We start from the raw sequence: 20,198 nt of genomic DNA, 5'->3' as shown, positions 1-20,198 counted from the left end.
TTTTTGCTGGCAGTCACGGTGAGAAATGGTCACCGAGAGCAGCCCCTGAATTGAACTACAGTAAGGAACTGTGCTCACAGATTGAAACCAGACCTCCAAATGGTACAGCGCAGGTCCTGTCTGCTACCAGGATCTAGCAGCTAAACAAATACAGTCTTTTAATAGGGTCAGCCGTGGAAATGGAAGAGGAGAAGGTAATCAGCAGATAGCAGCAATCCTAAAGCGCACTGGGAACAGGAGGTGGGCTGAGCGGTCGCTTGACCAAGGCAAAGGTGACTGAGTCTGACAGCCTGTAGCGACCTGTATGTGTGCACACACCCCTAGTGTACCTAGTGAGAAGTACAGCACGACTTCTGCTCATTGCTGCGAGACTGCCTGCCTGCTGGGGAGTACCCCGCATCGTGAACTGGCGGCGTCTTTCCTGAACATCTTCAGCAAACACTCAGCCTCATCAAATGCTTTATGTCCATCTGCATCCAAAACTGTTTCTCCTGCTTTCAATAGGAAGCTCAGCTCGAATACATAAACGAAAAAAAAAGCCCCATTACTTCAGCATTATGCTTTCAGCATCCAGGAAGCAAAACAGTGACGGCTTTTAAGAGAGCACCGTGTTCCCAAAATCCCAACCCCAGCCTCTCGCACTCTCACAGTCCTGCTGCCGGTGCCTTTCCACCGCCGGCCCCTTCTGCACTTACAGCCAAGGCCCGCAGGGGGACGGAGAGCAGAGATAGTAGACGGAGGAAGCGGCGTGACAGCTCCACCGCCAAGCTGCAGCACAGATCTGGGTACCCATCCCACAGCATCGCACCTTCAGTACGGCTTTAGTACGGCTTTTCACAGGAGATGACCATGAAAAATACAAATAACTTCCCTGGCGCAGCTGCAATGCTACTTTGAAAACGCTGTAATGCGAAAAGAACTTCCTGCCAATAAGACAAGCATGGCATAATTTACATCCACCGTGCGCAAAGGCATGAGAAACAACCAAGCAAGACCAGCTCTGTGCAATTGATTTTCGGATAAACGGCCAGGTCTGGGAGCGACTGCAAGCACAAGAAGGAGTAGCTGGGCAGAAGGTTAAGTGCTGCTTTGACTCTCCTATGCTCTTGTTAGTCTGTAAAGATCGATTATCAGAACTGTAATTTGGTTACCTCTACAGCAGTTTCAGGTTTCCTAGCAGCAGCCCGTTGGAGCTGCTGAGGTTAAAGAGAAATGATGCCTCGGAATGATCGTTCAACGTGATTGCTAAGAAGCGAACTGTCAAAGTCGTTTCATTTATTTCTTAATATCACAGCTGTACAATTTTCATACAGACAGCAGGAAATGCACATTGGTTACACAATGGCATTTGGCTGCATTTCCGAGTATAATACATTAAGTGCATTCCACTTAAAAAAAAATGTACATTTATACAACTTGAACAAGTTAAGGATTGCTACGCTACTCTCGGTGATGGTATAAAGCTTTCTTTATGTTAAGTCATTACTAAACCAACACATCCCATCGCTTTAAAATGGTTCTCGTGGTACTCGGTCAGAATAGAAAATATTTGCCTTGTGAAATTTTAACCGCTGGCTTTTCTTTTAAGGAATCCCCTAAGCCTATTGCAAGGTTTGCTGTTGAACTGTCATACCGGCACTCTGTAGCAGGAACCAAACTGTACCTTCCTTCAAGTCTGACCTCGCACAGCTCATCACTGAAAGAAGCGACGCGTGTCACATAGCGCAGCTTTATTCGGATGCACAACCAGAGGGCTGAGCTATTTGAACAACCCTGCTCTAACGTTAAGTAACATTCTTCCAGGAGGAAAAAAACAAAGAAATGACATCTCAGAAATATTCGCCGTCAACGTTTTAATGGTTGTTATTCATGTATCTTTTAAGACCCAGCTGGATATTGAGTTGGAACTCTTATAGCTTGACTTTCGGAATACATTGGTCCACAGACCATATTCTTGTTACAGCTCACCAAATGAAAAAGAAAACTGCTCTTATTGCCGTCCCTGTAACAGGAATGGTTCAGTTTTAAACCTCCTTTAAAAATATACATTTTACAATCCTTTCACCTCAACAAAGGTGACACTGACAATAAATACACTGGTTTGGTGGTTTTCTTTTTCTTTGCCACAAAAAAAAGTCTAGAAACTACCTGTTGTAGGCCCTCTCTTTTTTAGACTTCTCCAACGCCTTGTCCATAGTTTTCTCATTTTCTCCTCTACATTTGGGGCAGTACCATTTGCCCTTCGGTTTGTGATTGAGTCCCACGCACGAAAAGTGAAACCACTCAATGGGGCACTCGTCATTATCGCACCCGATCATTTCCCCATAGGAGACTTGGTTGCATAAGCAGTATGTCGGCTCATTAGGATCAATGGGAAGGTCTGGGGGAGAAGCTTCCCGTTCCGCTTTAGCCTTGGATCGTTTCTTCTTCTTGGACGTTTTTGCCTTCTTTTCCTTTGGCGTTCCTGAAGTGATGTCATCGTGGTCGTGATTATTTGAAGCATTCTCTCGGTTCTCATTATTTCTTTGCCGCCTCGACCTCTTATTGTTGGGCTTCTCAGACTGAGCGATTGTCTCGTTCTTTGACTTATCCTGGCTGGCTTTCCCACTGTTTCCAGTGGTGTCGTTAGTCTCTTGGCAGGTCTCAAACAGTTCCACGTGGCTGTCCACTTGCCTGGATCTGTTCTCGACCAGCTCCACCATTTGACTGACAATCTGGATCTTCTCATCTCCCAGCTCCTGACTCCGAATCAGCGCCCTCTGAATGCAGTGCAGCATCCTCCTCTTCTGCACGGCATCGTTCTCCCGTTTAAATTTCTCATAGTAGTCATCCAGGTCCTTCAGAATCTCTGCAAAGAAGAAAGAAAACCAGTAAGGATCTCAGATAAAGTATAATACGATGAACCAAAGCCATCTCGGATTCCTCCTCTCAAGCAGCACCACCTTTACGTAACACACAAAGCTGATCAATGATGGATTGCCTGGTGCTGAGATCTGCCCAGCGACTCGTGACTCTGGTTGGGCTGCTTTTGTCCAGTGGGTCCCTCAGGTAGAGATATAAGGAAAAAAGAAAAACAGATGAAGCCATCTCACGTATTTCAACAGTTGTTCCCTTTAAACTCGTCAGTCACCAAGGAAATAATGACAAAGTATACCACCAAAAGCTCTGACATCAACTGAAGTGACTGAATACTTCCTAGGACGTCTTCTGTATAACGATGTAGATCCTTGTAGTGAGTGACTGAGAATGGGGGAAGAGAAGGCGTAAAGCAGCACAGAACTCGGGCACTGAGTGCCTTAATATGGCTCTCTCACTGGACAGCTGATGCAGAACAACTCCCAAAGGCACACAGCAAGGCATTCAGTTACAGCAAGCGCCATCCGACGTTAACGGCCAGCAACGACAAGGCGTTTTGCGGGCTGTTTAGAGCGGCTCCCTTAACCGACCCGCTTTGCTCTCACTACTCCGCAGCCAACGCTCCGCCCCTGCCCAGCTCAACAAGTCGGGCCGCGTAGCGCTCGCCATGCGGGGGAACCCGGAGGCACCAACTCCCAGCGGCTGTATCTGCACAGCGCGCCCGTTGCCGGCGCAGCCCGGGAGGCACGGCGGTGCCGGCCACGCCCCGGATGTGACGGAGCGGCTATTGTTCTCCGGCAGGAAACCGGCGGCGGTTCCCCCCGGTCCGCAGCTCAACAGCCGGAGCGAAGGAAGCGGAGGAGGAGGGGCCCGGAGAGAAGAGGAGGCGGCCCTCCCGCCTATCCCGCCTATCAGAGTGGGCGACGCGGAAAAGCCCGCCCCTGCTGGCGTCCCGCGCCCAATCGGAAGCCGGAAGAACCGAAGAGTACAATAGCGCAGAGCCAATCACGGCGCGCGGAGCTACCTCGCGCCCGCCCCTCCGGCGCCGCCGCGCCAATCACGAGCGAGAGGAGGCGGGTCCAGCCGCTTCCCCCACCCCCTCCCGCGACGCCGCCGGCCTCCGGACGCCCAAGGTTGGCCTGCCCGCTGCCGGCGCCGCAGCCAATGGGAGCGCAGAGGCCGGGGCAGGTCGAGATATTCAAATCAACGCCACAGAAAAGTTGCTTCTCGAAACGTCACGCGGGGGCGGGGCGAGAGGCGGGACGAGCCGCCCTACGGTCCAATCGGAGAGAGGAGGCGGGCCGCGGACGGCCCGTGGGGAAAACGCCCGCCTATCAGCGCGTCCGGGGGCGGGGCGAGCGGCGCTATGCTAACGAGGGGTGGTTATAAAAGCCACGCCGACGCCAAATCCCCACCACAGCGCGGAGGCACCCGCTGGTCGTACGGTTCCGGAGCGCGGTACAAACGCGCCGACCGCCCTGCCCCGCCGCCGCCGTCTCCCCACCCGCTCGCCCAGCCCCCGCGGAAGTTTCCCCCGTCCCCTTCCCTCCCGAGGGGCCGCCCGCCGAGACGCCCGCCGAACACCGCCAGGCTCGCTTCCCCACCGCCCCGGGAGCCGCGGGCAGGGGGGCGCGGGGGCTGAAGGAGCGGGGTGCTCCCAACCCCGCGCCCCGGCTGTCAGCGCTGCCGGGTACGACCTCCCCTCCCCCTTCCCCTTCCGAGCGGACACCGGCAAGCGAGTGACAAAGCTACCCCCGGCCCGGCCCTGCCCTCCCTCCGCCCGTGGGGCAGAGGCACAGCGTGCCCCAAGGGGAGGAGAGGGGTACCCCGGTGCCGGCCACAGCTGTGAGCGCGGCAGCCCCGCGCCCCCTCCCCCCCTCCCCGTACACACACACACACACACACACGGCAATACAGTACGCACCCGCCGGCCCCAGCCCCCCCTCCGCCCCGCGCAGCGGGGCCGCCTCACCGGGCGCAGGGAAGAAAGCACACCCTGCCCCCCGCTCTGCCTAACCCCCTCCGCTCCCGCCCGCCCGCCCCCCCACGAGCCGCCTCTCTCCCCTACTCCAGCCATCATGAATACTGTACATTCCTCTATGTTGTGCTGTAATCTCTCCCTCGCCGTCCGCGCGGCACTTTCTTCCGTACCCCCGAAGCCTCCTCCCGACGCCCCGCGGCGGCGGAGGGCCCCCCTTTGTGCCCCGCACGCCCCGCTCCCTGCCCCCGCCTTCTCGGCCGGCGATTCGCAAGGCGAAGCGGACTCCTCGCTCCGTACGAGGAGCCGGGGGGACCTTTTGTTCCGCCCCGTGACAAGAGGCAGCGCTGCGGCTCGGCCCCCCCCCCGGCACACGGCTGCCATCCCCGCGGCGCGGGGGGCACGCACAGCCGAAGCCCGGCTGCGGGGAGAAGAAAGGCAGAGACACCCTCCCCCAGCCCCGCACCGCACACACGCACGCAGGGCTGAGCGCTTTACCTTGGTATTTGGCGTCGATTTCCCTCATCAAGGAGACATTTCTCTGCAGATCGAAGGGCAGAGACTCGATGGAGTCCAGATAATCCTCCACGTAGTTCACGAGGTGCAGCTGCTCGCCGTTTGCAGGACTCAACATTTTCATCCGGCAAAGAGGAGGAAAAAAAAAAAAAAAAGAAAAAAAAAAAAAAAAAAAAAAGGAGGAGGGGGGGGGAAGAAAAAAAAAACCCTCCTTCTCCTCTTCTCCTCCTCCTCCTCCTTCCCCACGCCTCTCTCCGCCGCTGTCCGTGCCCCGTTCCCCCGGCAGCTACATGGGAGCCCGCTGGCAGGCACAGCCGAGCTCACAGCCCCCGCCGGTCCCTACAGCCCGAGCAGCTGACTGAATGGCTGTCGCGGTGGGGAACTCACGGAGGAGGTGGTAGGAACAATCAGCGGGATTTGTGCGTGCGGAGGGAGGGAAGGAGAAGAGAGGGGGGGGGGGTGGGGGGGGGGGGTAGGAGGAGTGAGGGGGCTCGGGCCAGCCCCTCCGAAACACGCCGCCAGCTGAATGTGCCCCGCCGGGCGCTGTCAGAGCCGGCCCGGCCCCGGTTCCGCCGCCCGAGCTCGGTTTCCCCGCCGCCGCGCGCCGCTCTCGATCCAACGTGGAGGAGCCGAATCCCAGTTTCAAACACTTGGGAAACACTCAGCCCCGCCACGCACGGCGCATGCGCGGCCCTCCCCGCGCTGTGTACACACACGGACGGACGGACACACGGACGCGGGCACACACCGCGCGCGCACGCTCCCCTCCCCCCCCCCAGCCCGGAACCGCGGCGGGGCCCGGCGCCGCCCCGCGCTCCTCGTTCCTCCTCCTCCTTCTCCGCCCCTTACTCACGTTTGGGGGGGGGAGGAGGAAGGCGGTGTGGGCGCGGGGAGAGGGAGGCGGGGGCTCCGGAGAAGTCCTGCCCGGAGGGGACCGGCCCCGCCGGGGCGCCGAGGGGACGCGGGGCCGGAGGGAAACGGGCTGCTTTGGGGCACGGGCGGCGAGGGCGGGCCGAGGAGCGGCTCCGGCCGCTCGCAGTAGGGGCGGCGGGAACCACGCGGCGCCGCCGCCCCGCTCCAGGGGGCAGGGCCGGGACCGGCGGAGGGCAGCGCGGCCTCTCGGCGGGCGGGCGTATCGATCATCCCCGCGGCCTCGCCGGCCAATCGCCTGCTCCCTCGTGGCCCGCCCCGCGGCGGCTCGGCCAATCGGCGCCGGGCCGGAGGGAGGGCGCAGCGGTGACAACAGCGCCCGGGAGAGCGGAGGGGCGGGAACGCGCGCCGAGGGGTGTGGAAGAGGGGAGGGAGAAGGCAGGGGGGTTCAGTGCGCATGCGCAGCGCCCGCCGTGCAAGTATAAAATGGAGCCGCGTTGTGGTGGGGCAGGACTATGTTTCCCGGCGGGCTCAGCGCTGAGGGGAGGCTCGGCGTGTTTCGCGGCCATCCGTGACGGGCACCGGCGTTCTGCTCCTCCCTGGCGCTGCGTCCGTCCCGTTCCGCAGCCGCAGCGGGCTGAGGCGGCGGAAAGAGCGAGGAACGAAGCGCCTACCGGACCGACGCGCTACCACCCTCCCCGACCGAGGCAGCCGGAGGAGCCGCCCCTTCGGGGTGGTGCTTGCAGGGGCTGCGCCTCAGCGCTCCCGCCCTGTGAACTGCAGCGTGGCGGGGCCGCGCGGTTCGGTGCGGTTCGCTCTTGGCTCGATGCATAACGCGGCGCGGTTCTCGCACTGCGCGTGCCGCGGTCAGACGTCACCGCCGCTGCCGAACGCTTTCATCTCCTTTTGCTTTCGGCGCTCACGGCCCGTTGCCACGACGACGGGCTCGCTGCCGAGAGGAGGGCTGCGGGCGGCCGCCGAGGGGATGGGAGGCGGCTGTGTGTGCTCGTGTTTACCTGGAATTTCCTCTAGCGGCCTGAAGGTCTCCGGTTTCTCTTCGGAGAGGCTGGGTGGGAGGGGGGGGTCTGGAAAAACTAATGCGGCTGTGGCGAAGCGAAACAAACGCTCGCTGTCTTCTTTTCTTCAAACGTCACCGGCGATCCCTTAATTGAAGGGGACTGACTCATGGTTTCTAAGCCCAGACCTGCTGGTGCGGTTGTGCGTTAGGCGCTGCCGTTCTGCCGTGTGGGGCACGGGAAGGGCCTCCGCGCTCTCCCGGCACTTCTGCGGCTGCCGTCGGCGTAGCGCCCGAGGATTGTGTTTGTGGTGTCTGTAAGGAGCACAGCCCGTCTCCCCCTCCCTGGTGGCAGCCCTGTCCCGGCAGAGGTTGGAGCTGGATGGTCTCAAGGTCCCTCCCAGCCCGAGCGCGCTCTGATTCTATTATTTCACGGGGCGGCTTCTTGTTTCCTGAAGATACGTTTAAGCTCTCGGTCCTTCCCCTGGTTTTCTGTTTCTGTGAATTGCTGTGCTTGCTGAAGCAGACGTTGCTCATCTCAGCTCTTACGTAAGTTACTATGAGTACTACAGCATCCAGGCAGCGCTCCAAGCCGGCGTTCCAGGACCCGTGCCTGCTGAGTTACAGCGGCACTGAGAGCTGTGCAGAGGCAGCGGCAGCCTGCAGACACCACAGCTGAATCGCTGGCTCCACCTGGGCAGTCGCAGCCTCCTTCACTCTAGTATTGAAGAAGCCGAGCTGCTATCGGCAACTGAAGGTGGTTATCCGACCCCTGGTAGCGTAAGAACCAAAGCCAATAGTTGTAACGTGGTAGAAACTAGACATTGAAAAAGAATATAGATGAATCCCAATGAGGGCCATCCTTGCAAGGAAGGCCACATCCATCCTAGACACGCAGGAGTAATTACACATAGGTAGCTCTGAAAGTAGTGTCTCCTATTTATTTCCATGGAAACCACAACAGGTGCAAAGAACGCAGTAACACTCTTTGATAGAGCAAATACTCAGCTACAGGTCACCATTTTTCAACACAGCCACCACCGTTAGCTATGCACTCTTGCCATACAAACAAGAAATTAGTTGATAAACGTACCTGTTAATTTGCTAAACAAGAAATTCTATCCCTTGGTGCAGGGAGGTGTAACTTCCAAGCGTAGCTGTGGCCTGCCAGGCTTCAGTGATGTGCTAAAAAGCAGGTGGGGGTGGATGCATAGAGGATGCAGAACTATCACTTCCTCCGTTTACCCTTTGGTGCAGGGCAGCAGAGTGACAGAAAAAGCATTGCTGGGCCTTGCACCAGCAAGGGTAGGGCTGAGTTCATCTGAGAGCATTTGGTATCTCCTTTCACAGTTCCTTCCCTACAATATTAAATTGGCCTTTTTTCCTCTGGAACTGCAGTAGGAAGATGAGACAGGAGACTTTGAGTGGTGTTTCAGTTCTTTATTAGAAGCATACTCCTTACGGTGGCACAGCATAGACAAGTGTGGGGAATGACTGCCATGTGTCAGAGAAGGAAGAGAGTTCTGGGCTTTTGTCTTCTTCCTATTCTCTGTGCTCTGTGGGAGGATGGCGTATCTAACGCTCCTCCTCTTGCTCCCAAGCTCTGCTCTGATCGCACAAAGGCTTTTCCTACTTCGAAACCCAATTTTAAGTTTATCAAATGTTTATGGGAGCTGTGACCTTGCTGAAGATCCACATGCTTTGCAATGGAACTTGTAACCAGATCAACAGCTCATACAGCTCCCGTGCACCATTTACAGCTACATGGACCAGAGAGATCTGCTTGTGTCAACAAGTGCTGTGGGCTTAATGGAACTGTAACATCTGGGTCACTGAGTCAGTATCTCTGCCGCTTCCCAGGAAGAACTGACCTAACCTGGGCCTTTCGTTCTTTAAAAAGACTTAGAAGAACAAGGATGAAGCCCTGCTTAAGAAGAAAGGGATCGCACTGGATACAGCTGCTCATCTCTTTGCTTGCCCTGGGACTGTTAGTCTCACTGCCTCACGTGTGTTTTCTGGCTGCTGCCGTTCACATCTGCTGCACTTTGTGAGCTTAAACAGCACTGCTGAGTGGTTTAATTCTTAAGATAAATGCAGCACTCTGAGGCTGCATCTCGTACCGTTTGGCATACAGGAGTAACGGGTATTGGACATCAGGAGCACAGGGCCTTATGGAGCCATCGGGGACAGGAAAATCTGCTTTCTGAGCTGCCGGCAGCTTTCACCCATGGCAGCTAAACCTGAAATGACGGCCAGAGAAACACGCGTTGCTATTTTGTATTGATTTGGGCTCTCTGAAAGTGCTCGGCACTGTACAGAACAAAGACAACAGAGTAAATGACAACCCCTAACAAGATGTACGCTGAACGGTCAAGACATCTAAGCGTCCAAACACCCCTTGAATTCCAGCAGCTCAGGGCCGTGCCCTCTGCCCTGTGCAGCCCGTTCCATGCCCGCCGCCCTCTGGTGCAGAACCTCCTCCTAACCCCCAGCTGCCCTTCCCCTGACGGCTCCCTGCCGTCCCCTCGGACAAGCAGCCATCTGCATGCTGTTGTTGAACGTGAGAATCACCCATGAAACCCGTCTCCGACGGATTCGAGAGGACGCCTGTGAGGCGGGCAGCTCACCACAGCCAGTGCGCAGCGCCTCTATCCTGGCGGGCACACGGGACGCTTCGGCAGGCGGCAGCAGGTGGGGTAACCAGCTTCCAGGTGCAGCACAGACCGCCAGGACTCCTCCTGAAAGGGGCTGGAGAGCGGCAGGGAAAACGCGACACGCACTTGCGGAGTTCTCCCTTGTTTCCCCCGTTACCTGTGCGGTAACTTTAGGAAACGAGCAGTCGCTTCAAACGACTTATGGCAACCGCACGTGTGTTCCATCGGACTTTTATTCGCTCCGATTCCGCAGTTCAGAATTTCCAGACCGGATCTGAGCAACGTAACCCCTTTCCTCCCCCGCTTCCTCTCGGCGCTCCGACCGAAGGAAGGCCGGCAGCGGGACCGCCCCTGGAGGCGCGGCGCCGCGGGCTCCTCCTCTTCCTGCGGTGCGGCTGTAGCTACCCCGCTCGCCGGCTGTCTCCTCACACAGGCTGCGCGGCTGTCGCTGCGGGCTGTTGCCGGCTCGTTTCGCCCCCTCCCCCCCGGAGAGGCGGGGCCGGCGGTGCGGCCATGCTGCTCGGCGCGGCGGTCCGACAGGGCCGGGCCGGGGGCGGCGCGGCGCGGCGTTGGCGGAGCGGGGCGGCGCGGCGGAGGGAGTGGGTGCAGCCGGCGGGCCGGGCCTGCGGCGTGGTGGCGTATAACAGCCGGAGCCGCAGCAAAGAGCCGCTGGTGCTGGGCAAGGACGGCGTGGCCACCTGGTAACGGGGCGCACGGGGGCTGCGGGGTGCCGCTCCTCGGCCCGGCGCGGGGTGACGGGCGCCGTGTTGTGCTCTCTCGGCAGGTACAGCTGCGGGCCCACCGTGTACGACCACGCGCACCTCGGGCACGCCTGGTGAGTGCGGCGGCTGTCGGTTATCCTGGGCGGGTAGCGGAGAAGACCCTGACTTAATGTCAGTGTGATTTTGGCACAGTGGGTTGTTCCGAGTCTCGATATGGCAGCTGTTAGTTCTTTCATCTTTTGTCTTATTCTCTTCTGCTGGTACCTTTCTTCTGCTCAAGCGTGTGAGATGCTCCTCTAACGGTGTTTCACTAGTGAAACTTGGTCCTGAGGAAGGAGAGCTTGCACAGCAGGGCTGTGGAGCAGCTACCTGATGCCACCTTTGTGTGCTCTGCCTGTGTGTCCCTTTGCTAGAGCAGTTACCAAGTGGTTTAGTGGCTCGTGGCTACGGCACTTATAGAGTCACAGAGTTGCTTGAGTTGGAAAAGACCTTAAAGATCATTGAATCCAACCACAATCTAACCATACTACCCTAACAGCCCTCTGCTAAATCATGTCCCTGAGCACCACATCCAAGCGGTTTTTAAACACATCCAGGGATGGTGACTCAACAACCTCACCAGGGAGTCGATTCACTTAGCAGGTTGGAGGACTGCACCTTTTGGTCTTGCATCATTCAGCATCTTTTGGATGTCAGTTTTGGTCGGTGGTTCTTCATATTATTCTGATTGAAAGGCAGAGCAGGAGGCCCTGCATGCTCTGCTTGCTCTGATACCCATCTCTTTTTAAACTGTGCCCAAACGAACAGTTTCAAACTTCGGTTACTGTGATATGAAAGAGCAGCCAGGGCTGAATGGCACACCCAGAGCAGTGAGTGGTGCAGATAAGAGAGTAGTGATGCCATTCTGCTGCTGCCTCTTTAGTGCCTTCATGTCTTGTTTCCTGTAGTAGAGTGAGATGCCTGCACTGAAGATCATCCTCTTTCTTAATCAGGTGAACCCTTCATGAGCAAGGCATTAACAATTCCTTCCACTATCTGTGGTCACATATATGTCAGTTTTGGCATTTTGTTGCTCATCCAGGCTTTGTCCTGGATGACAGAACATCCTTTATTATTACTACTATCATTACTGCTGCTGTTATCAGAGGGGCAGTGCTGAGTTCTGCTCTCTGTGACAGCAACAGGGCCTGAGGGAATGGCATGGAGCTGTCAGGGGAGGGGCACTTGTGTGTTGGGAGAGTGTTCTTCACCACAGGATGGTTAGCATGGAACAGGCTGCCCAGGGCAGTGGGCATGACTCCGAGCTGCCAGAGTTGAAGGGGGTGTTTGGACACCACTCTCAGCCGTGTGGTCTGATTGTTGGGTGGTTCTATGTGAAGCCAGGGGTTGGACTCGATAGTCCTTGTGGGTTCCTTACAACTTGGAATATTCTATGATTCTATATTATGTTTTTAATTTCTTTTCCAGTTGCTAGGCGCGCCTGTAGAGCTGTAAGAATATTGCTTTGGTTGGCACAGCTGAGAGGAATGCTGCTGCTGGGAGTCTATAGGCCAGGAGGTACACTGGGTGTAAACATGAAGTCAGGTGGAGCAATGGCTCTTGCAGTGGTGTCCTTCCTATAGAAATCCCTCATTTTGCACCTTTGCAGCATCTGATCTTATCACAGGAATTCCATTTTTTCCATCCTTCAATGGGAAAGCAACTGATGTCACCTACTTGGACTTCTGCACGGCCTTTGACAAGGTCCCATCCACATCCTTGTCTCTAAATTGGAAAGAAATTGATTTGAAGAGTGAACTATTTGATGAATAAGGAATTGGTTGGAAGGTCAGTCCAAGGGATTGTGGTCAGTGGCTGTATTATATCTGGGTGGAGGCCAGTAACAAGCAGTGTTCCCCAAGGATCTGCTTTGGGTCCAGTAATGTTTAGCATCTTTATCAATGACATAGATGATGGGATCAAGTGCACCCTTGACAAGTGTGCTCATCACACCAAGCTGGGCAGTGCAGTTTATACAGTAGGAGGAAGGGATGCCATCCAAAATGGCCCTTCTGAACCTTGTGAGGTTCAACAAAGCAAAGTGCAAGGTTTGGCGCTTGGGCTGAGGTAATCCCAGATATGGATACGAGCTGGGAGAAGAACTCCTTGAGAATAGCCCTGCTGGGAAGAACTTAAAGGTTGTGGTTGATGAAAAACTGAACGTGAGTCACCAGTGTGTGCTTGCAGCCCAGAAGGCCAATGGTATCCTGGGTTCCATCAGAAGAGTGGTGACCAGCAGGGACAGGGAGCTGATTGTCCTTGTGAGGCCTCAGCTGGAGTACCCCAAGCGTGGGGTCCCCAACACAGGAAAGGTGAGGAGCTTTTGGAGAGGGTCCCAAGGATGGCAATGAAGATCATCCAAGTGTTGGAGCATCTCCTGTGTAGGCTGAAGGAACCGGGCTTGTTCAGCCTGGAAAAGAGAAGTCTCAGGGGAGACTCATTTTGACTTTCCAATATTTAAAGTAAGTTTGTAAACAGGAAGAAAACCAACTTTTTACGCAGGTAAATAGTGATAGGACAAGGGGGAAGAGTCTGTCCCCTACTTTCTTATAGCCTCCCTTTAGAAACTGAAAGGCTGCCATCATGTGTTCCTGGAGCCTTCTCTTCCCCATGCTGTACAGTGCCAGCTCTCAGCCTGTCAGGGAAGCCAAGCCAGCCAGGGGGAGGTGTTCCATCCCTTGGATCACTTTTGTGGCCTTATCTGCATGCAGTCCAACAGGTCCACATCTGTCCTGTACTGAACTCCACATCTGGATGCGGTATCCCAGGTGAGGTCTCACCAGTGCAGAATAGAGATGCAAGACCACCTCTCTTGACCTGCTCACCGTGCTTCTTTTGATGCAGCCTACAGTCTAGCTAGCTTTCTGGGCTGCTGGAGCACCTGCTTCATTTGAACTGCTTTCTTCTTTGCAGTTTGATGCTGAAGTTGTAAGGAGCCTGCTTTTTGGGATTTACTTGGGCTATTGCAGTGCTTCTTCCATCGATTAAGTTAGAAGATCAGAGAGAGAACGGCACAGAAATTGTATGTGCTCTGGGGATTAAACCTGCAGCACTGTTAAATCTGATTGTAAGCTTTTTGATGCTACTATTGTCCCTTTGAAAGGGGTCCAAAGAATAATTTAATGTTCTTATGGAACAGTGTCATGACATGAGATGACTATTGCTCCCAGTGAGATGGTAGTCATTAATACCAGCTGTCTCCCTGGTAGCATGTGCCTTTTTCTAATACAGACAGTGCAAACAACATCAGAAATGTATTCTTTTTGCATTAAGATGCTTCACATGCTGAAATCATCACAGAATGGCTTGGGTTGGAAGGGACCTTAAAAGACAGTCCAGTTCCAACCCCCTGCCGTGAGCAGGGACACCTCCCCATCCAACTTTAGGGCTTGAACGCTTCTGGGGATGGGGCATCCACAGCTTCTCTGTGTAGCCTGTTCTGGTGCCTTATAACCCTAATCTTGAAGGGTTTCTTCCTCGTATCTAGTCTAAACCTACTCTGTTAGTTTAAAGCTACTACTCCTTGTCCTATCATTACGCTCTCTGATGGTTCTTTCCTGTATGCCTTTCCTAGAAGGCTGCAGCAAAGTCTTCCTGGAGTCTTCTCTAGGCTCATCAACCCCAGCTCCTTCAGCCTCTCTTTGTAGGAGAGGTGCTGCAGCCTCCTGATCATCTTTTTCACTCTCTGGACTCGCTGCAGGTCTCGAGCTTTCCTTTGCTTCATCCTGCAGTTGCAGTGCACTCGGGTTTCTTCAAAGCCAGAGGAAGCTGAGATTTCTCCCGGTCTTGCAGGATGGACTGAGGGCCTTCAGTCACCTTTTGTTATTTCACACAGACGCTGGGCTTAACCCAATTAAAGCGTGTTTTGAGAGTTCAGAGTGCAGAGCCTGTGACAGCAGAAGGCACTGCTTGTGTGTGGATCTGTCTGTCCACACTGAACGTTCAGTGTTGTCGTGTAGAGCCTGGATGATGCTGAAAGTTTATTCTTGAGTCTAAAGAAAACAAAATAACCCCGTAGAGCAACTCTGCTTTGCTGTCAGAGAAGATCTGTGGCTGTGTGTTAATGAAATGTATCTGTGCTTGTATCTGTAGCTATCACTTATCTGCAGGCAATGTTGAAGTGAGTTGGTTTGTTTCTCACTAGTGACTGGTGACAGGACGAGGGGAAATGGCCTCAAGTTGCGCCAGGGCAAGTTCAGGTTGGATATTAGGAAGAACTTCTTTACAGAAAGGGTGGTTAGGTACTGGAATAGGCTCTCCAGGGAGGTGGTTGAATCGCCATCCCTGGATGTGTTTAAGAGCCGTTTGGATGTGGTACTCAGGGATATGATTTAGCAGAGGGTTTTTAGAGTTAGGGTACTGGTTAGGCTGCGGTTGGACTTGCTGATCTTCAAGGTCTTTTCCAACCTGGGTAATTCTATGATTTTATGATTCTCCATGTTCTGGGCTGTGGGCTTTGGGAACCTGCTAACATACAAACTAAGGTGGTTTTCATTTTAAGATCAGCTTATATGTGTATCTCTGTCATGTTGTGTTCTATGCAATAGTCTTTTGGTTAAGAGGCAGTTTTAAAAGCACCCCGGTGTTTTCATGAAGAGATGCAAGAAAACAGAGAAAAAATTGCTGTAATGTTTCACTAATGCCAGAAGAGGGTAGAGCAGTTCAACTGAAATATACTTGACTTCTGTGCAGACTGAAACTAATTTTGGGAAAGCATTTTATGTACTTGAGACCTTCTTTTGCAAGTGTTCGGGGTATCCGTGTGGCTGTTAGTGCTCTTAGTCATTTTTGTCGGAGTTTTATTCATATTTACTGCAGCTCTAAAAGCTCGCTCTTCTCTTTTCCAGCTCCTATGTTAGGTTCGACATCATCCGAAGGATATTGACTCGTTTTTTTGACACTGAAGTTATCATGGTGATGGGGATTACAGACATAGATGACAAGATCATAAAAAGAGCCAATGAGGTAAGTATGTGCCACAGCCCTGGACCCAAATGTTTGGTACGTCCTACTAGTTATATAGGGAAATACATTCTACAAATGTTCTACATTTGTTTGGTCGTTGTTTTAGTACTATTGTATTTTATTTTTTCTAATTTAGATAAGAATTGTTGAGATTTCTAGCCCTTTACCTGCAGCTGAGGCAGTAGTCCTCATAGCCTCCTTCCTCGTCTGGAAGGCAGTGGCAAATAAAAGGCCACAGTGCCCCTTTAACAGTATTGAAACAAACTGAAACTTCCAGCCAGCAGAGTTTTGTCTGTTTTCTGCGGCACTGATTGTTAAAGACAGCGTGTAAATGGTGACATACAAGGTTGAGGGCCATTCCTAAAAGGTGCCGAGCACCATCTAGCTGCAAAGTCAGCACCTGCAGAAGTGTCCTCAACCTTGTCTGAGATCGTGGCCTGACACGATCCTGACACAACGTATGGGTAAGTCTTATCAAGACTGGGGCTCGGTGGCAGGATCGATCCAAAAATGATAAACCAAAACAAATCAACACCATCCAACTTGTCACCGAACTCTCAGAACTATTGGCCTAATTCAAGGCTTTATAACTGTAAGTAGTCCGTAGTTGGTTTTTAATCAGACCTTTTGTAACAGCTGAGCTTGTGAATGACCGTTCCAATTTTGAGGAAGCAATTAATTGGATGCTCATCTGGGTAGGAGGGATTTCCTTGTCTCCCAGCGAGTGTCTTTCTGTTGATCAAAGGAGCATGTGAGTTGCTTGTTGAGATGAACCACATCACAGGAAGAGCCCTCTTTCTGGCCTGTGTGGCTTTACCTCAGGGCTGAGCATCTTCCTCCTTCCATTGCTGGATGAGCATCTCATCTGTCTTTTACCAGAACTCCCACCTAGAGCAGCTTGTTCAAATATGATGCCTACCCCTTAAAGATCCTCTAGTAAAAAAAAAATGGATTTATTGTGTTAATGATTTGATTACGTGCAAGCTGGAGAGAGTGGCAGTCTGTTGGCTCCTCCTCGGTATGTTTTCCTCAGAGAAGATGTAAAAGCTTGGATGTGAGATGCTCTCATATAGAATCATAGAATGGCTTAGGTTGGAAGGGACCTTTAAGATCACCTAGTTCTAACCCCCTGCTATAGACAGGGACGCCTCCCACTAGACCAGGTTGGTCAAAGCCCCATCCAGCCTGGCCTTGAATGCTTCCAGAGAGGGGGCATTGACAACCTCACCATCTCCAGTGTCTCACCACCCTCCCATTAAAGAATGTCTTCCTAATATCTACTCTGAATCCACCCTCGTCCAATTTAAAGCCATTTCCTCTTGTTTTTTTTACTACATACCCTTACAAAAAGTCCCTCCCCAGTTTTCCTGTAGGCCCCTTCAGGTACTGGAAGTCTGCTGTAAGGTCCCCCCAGAGCCTTCTTATTTCAAGGCTGAAGAGCCCCAGCTCTCTTGGCTTGTCCTTGTAGGTGAGGTGTTCCAGCCCTCTGATTATCTCCATAGCTCTCCTCTGGACCTGCTCCAACAGCTCCCTTTCTTTCTTGTGTTGGGGGTTACAGAAATACACACGGCACTCCAGGTGGGGTCTCATGAGAGCATATATCCTATCATATCATGCTTGTGCTTGCTGGGATGGGTTTTGCCATCACATGTCTTTCAAGTCCAGGCCTATTCTGAATATTTGAGACAAGTATCTTGGCATGTTTAAATTGCCTCTTTCCTTTTGGACTGCATTTCTGTGAGTACTCCTGTTTCTGTCAGCCAGTCTGTGAATGAGAAGTATGGAGATGTTTGAGAAGTACTGCACCTGGCAAAACATGGAACTGGTTCTCAGTTAATTGTCCTGATTGTATTGAAATATGTGAGTAATGATCAGCTGAAATATCTTGTTTTTCTTAATCGCTGCAAATTAATATCCTGCCTCGTCCTGCAAGTCTCTGGTCTGTCTTTCTGACACGGTGGTGGTATCGGTGTCCCTTGCCAATAGGCAGAATGCATTTTATATCCATGTGCTGTAGTTTATCTTGTCACTGGAAATGGAAGATGACCGTCTCAAGAGGAAAATAAAGGAGGGGGGAAGGAATTCATTATTTTAATGTTCGGTTGCTTTCTCTTAAAATATATCTTTTAATATTTTGACATTTCAGAAGCCTAAATGAAATACTGCTCTTAAGTTATAAATAACTGGCATCGCCTCCCCATGAACGTTAGTTAGATTAATAAGCCTCTCTGCCTCGTTACCTTGGGGGCTCAAGTCCTTCAATTAGCTGTTAACTGTCTGATAAAAGATTGTGGTGTTTTATGTTATTACTTTGATTTACTAATCTTTTTTCAGATGAATATATCGCCAGTAGCTCTTGCTCGTATTTATGAAGAAGACTTTAAACAAGATATGGCATCCTTAAAGGTACAGCTACTTGAACTTATGCGTTTTAGAGTCTTTCCAAGCAGTTATTTTGGTCAGGAATCTGAATTTGACAGTTTGATCTAAGGGGGAAAAAAAACAACAAAATGTGATTGCTTGCTTGTCTTATGAAGTGTGACTGGGTAGTGATTTACTTTTTCATTCGTCTGAGAAGACAAAGGCTTTATATTGCACATCTTTTGCGTTAAGAGTGGGAAGCAAACCTTGGCTATTCAGGGAGGGGAACTAACAAGTTAAATCTTTGTGGGAACACAAACTTTTTGCCCTGTGTAATAAGGTCTTGTTTCATAGATAATGTGTTTACTGTCATGCCACATCTAAAGCATGTAAAATGTGTAAGATTCAGTCTTTGATTGCAGATGACTTTGCTTCTTGTCCAGAAACAGGGAGTAAGCCTCTGGTGAAAGCTAGTGGATGTATTTATTTATTATATCTGTCTCTTCCTCAATTTCATTTTAATGCTATCTGTATCTTAAGTTCTGCTTGTGACCTTCTTGTGATATTTGCAGGGTTGGGTTTGTTTTTTCTTTTGCTAAGATAAAAATTGGGACAGATGTTCTTTAATGTCAGTATCTTAATTTGGAGTGACTTCTTAGCAATGCATTATGTGTGGGTTAATGAACTGTTACAATTTCTTCATTTAAGGTCCTTCCTCCAACAGTATACATGAGAGTGACTGAAAACATTCCTCAGATAATTTCCTTCATAAAGACAATAATTGCTAACGGACAGGCTTATACAACTTCGCAAGGTAAGATTTGTAGCAAGGCAACTCCTTATCGCGTGCATGGAAAAGAAGTACTCAAAGGAATCTTGTTTTGGGGTCAGATGAGATGTGCTGCACCAGGTTTTCCTTATGTTGGTTATCACGGTGCGAGCAACTTGCTTGTTATGGTGCAGCTATGCAGAACATCTTTTGAGTCAATATCTAAGCGAGAAGTAGTTCAGTACTGAACATAAATGTTTATTGTAATAAGCTGCTGTCTCAGCTCCTGTGGGGAATTCCTGGCCTAGGTTTTGTGAGGGAGATGTTAGCTCTGAACAGGAATTGGACACCTGATATGTACTGTAGAAGACATGCTTGCAAACAATGAGCTGATGCTCATAGAAGTGTCTAAGTGTATTGTACCTGGAACAGTATAGGTAACATTTCAGTCAGGGGATGGATTGCTTGTCCTGGGAAGAACCCGGGGAGATCTCCAGAAAACAACATTATCTTCAGTGCAAAACAAGTAAATTAGTTTACTGAAAAGCTAGTAACAGGGAAATGTGGGCTGCCATTGCTGCAGCATTTCTGTTTTTCAAGTGGAAGTCCAAGGGTGTTTTGTTTTGCTTCCACAGAAGTGTTATCTCCATTGTATCAACAGTGTGAATGTTCCCCATCTTTACTGTGAAGCTAAATATTTCTTTCCTATTAGGCAACGTTTATTTTGATGTTAAGTCTTGGGGAGAAAGGTATGGAGTACTAACTGCTGTTTCCCCTGATACACAAGGTGAAGCAGGTAAGTTCCTGATAGCAATTTGTCTGTGTTAATGCTTTGTCTGAACTCATGGTATGCCCAGGTAGATCACAGCCAGAAGCTTTTTACAGCTCAGCCCTTGAGTTGTATCATTTAAGCCCACAAAGGGGATGTGCTCTAGAGCTAGTTCTTGACAGGCTGAAACCATCTCCCTGACGGTGCAGAGGACACAAGCGCTAGGTTGTGGAGTCTCTCCCCTTGGAGATGCTCACAGTTCCACAGGATGTGGCCATGAGCTTCCTGCACTGAGCGGGTGGTTGGACAAGGGGGCACCTCCAGAGGTGCCCCGTGATCCTCAGTCACTCATGTTTTACCTTGTTTCCCTTCAATTCACTTACTACTAAATTCACTCTAATGTCTGAAGATGCTGTAACTGCTGTTGAGTTTATAACTGTGTGGACAGAGGTTTGGTTGGTTTGTTTGTTGTAATAATATACTCAAATCAGGAGAGACATGGAGTCAACAGGCACAGGTCAGCCAGGACTTGGCTAAATAGTGAAAGACAAGGTAAAGATTCAGTAGATAAAACTTGGGCTGTGTTTCTATTCTTTATTTCTTATCAATTCTGAATGAGGAAGCAGGTGTAATGGATTTTTGCAAAGTGCTTCACTTAATATTGCAGTGTTCTGAATTAGAACT

At 51.7% G+C, this 20,198-nt stretch overlaps 2 protein-coding genes across 9 annotated transcripts in view; one reads left to right on the top strand and one right to left on the bottom strand.

Moving 5' to 3' along the window:
* Nucleotides 1-1,838: 1,838 nt before the first annotated feature.
* Nucleotides 1,839-5,477, bottom strand: ING1 (inhibitor of growth family member 1). 4 transcript variants are annotated; one of them, XM_072335434.1, is made up of 3 exons: nucleotides 3,155-3,617; nucleotides 2,943-3,043; nucleotides 1,839-2,848 (listed from the first exon to the last, which is right to left on the bottom strand). In XM_072335434.1, the coding sequence occupies exon 3, from the start codon at nucleotides 2,775-2,777 to the stop codon at nucleotides 2,145-2,147; it is 633 nt and encodes a 210-aa protein (XP_072191535.1). In that variant the 5' UTR covers nucleotides 2,778-2,848; nucleotides 2,943-3,043; nucleotides 3,155-3,617; the 3' UTR covers nucleotides 1,839-2,144. The 4 variants fall into 4 exon arrangements, with proteins under 4 accessions (XP_072191535.1, XP_072191526.1, XP_072191554.1 ...); XM_072335425.1 differs by lacking the exons at nucleotides 2,943-3,043; nucleotides 3,155-3,617 and adding an exon at nucleotides 5,333-5,477; XM_072335453.1 differs by lacking the exons at nucleotides 2,943-3,043; nucleotides 3,155-3,617 and adding an exon at nucleotides 4,948-5,036.
* Nucleotides 5,478-5,548: 71 nt separating this feature from the next.
* Nucleotides 5,549-20,198, top strand: part of CARS2 (cysteinyl-tRNA synthetase 2, mitochondrial) — a 32,781-nt gene continuing 18,131 nt past the window's right edge. For 3 of the 5 annotated variants that reach the window (XR_011905364.1, XM_072350249.1, XM_072350235.1), the window contains exons 1-6: nucleotides 10,273-10,590; nucleotides 10,674-10,724; nucleotides 15,498-15,615; nucleotides 17,950-18,021; nucleotides 18,685-18,790; nucleotides 19,458-19,541. Coding sequence is in view for 4 of the 5 variants with exons in the window: in XM_072350249.1 (XP_072206350.1) it covers nucleotides 10,403-10,590; nucleotides 10,674-10,724; nucleotides 15,498-15,615; nucleotides 17,950-18,021; nucleotides 18,685-18,790; nucleotides 19,458-19,541 (619 nt within the window). In the remaining variant the exon portion in view is untranslated. Of the gene's footprint in view, nucleotides 5,748-10,272; nucleotides 10,591-10,673; nucleotides 10,725-15,497; nucleotides 15,616-17,949; nucleotides 18,022-18,684; nucleotides 18,791-19,457; nucleotides 19,542-20,198 lie in introns of those variants that run through there. The other 2 variants (XM_072350268.1, XM_072350258.1) reach the window with 2 other exon arrangements.

Source organism: Excalfactoria chinensis, chromosome 1 (assembly GCF_039878825.1).
Source record: "Excalfactoria chinensis isolate bCotChi1 chromosome 1, bCotChi1.hap2, whole genome shotgun sequence".
In the NCBI taxonomy this organism is placed as follows: Eukaryota; Metazoa; Chordata; class Aves; order Galliformes; family Phasianidae; genus Excalfactoria; species Excalfactoria chinensis.
The sequence above is the reverse complement of the archived record's forward strand: the minus strand, read 5'-3'. Positions and strand labels throughout refer to the sequence as shown.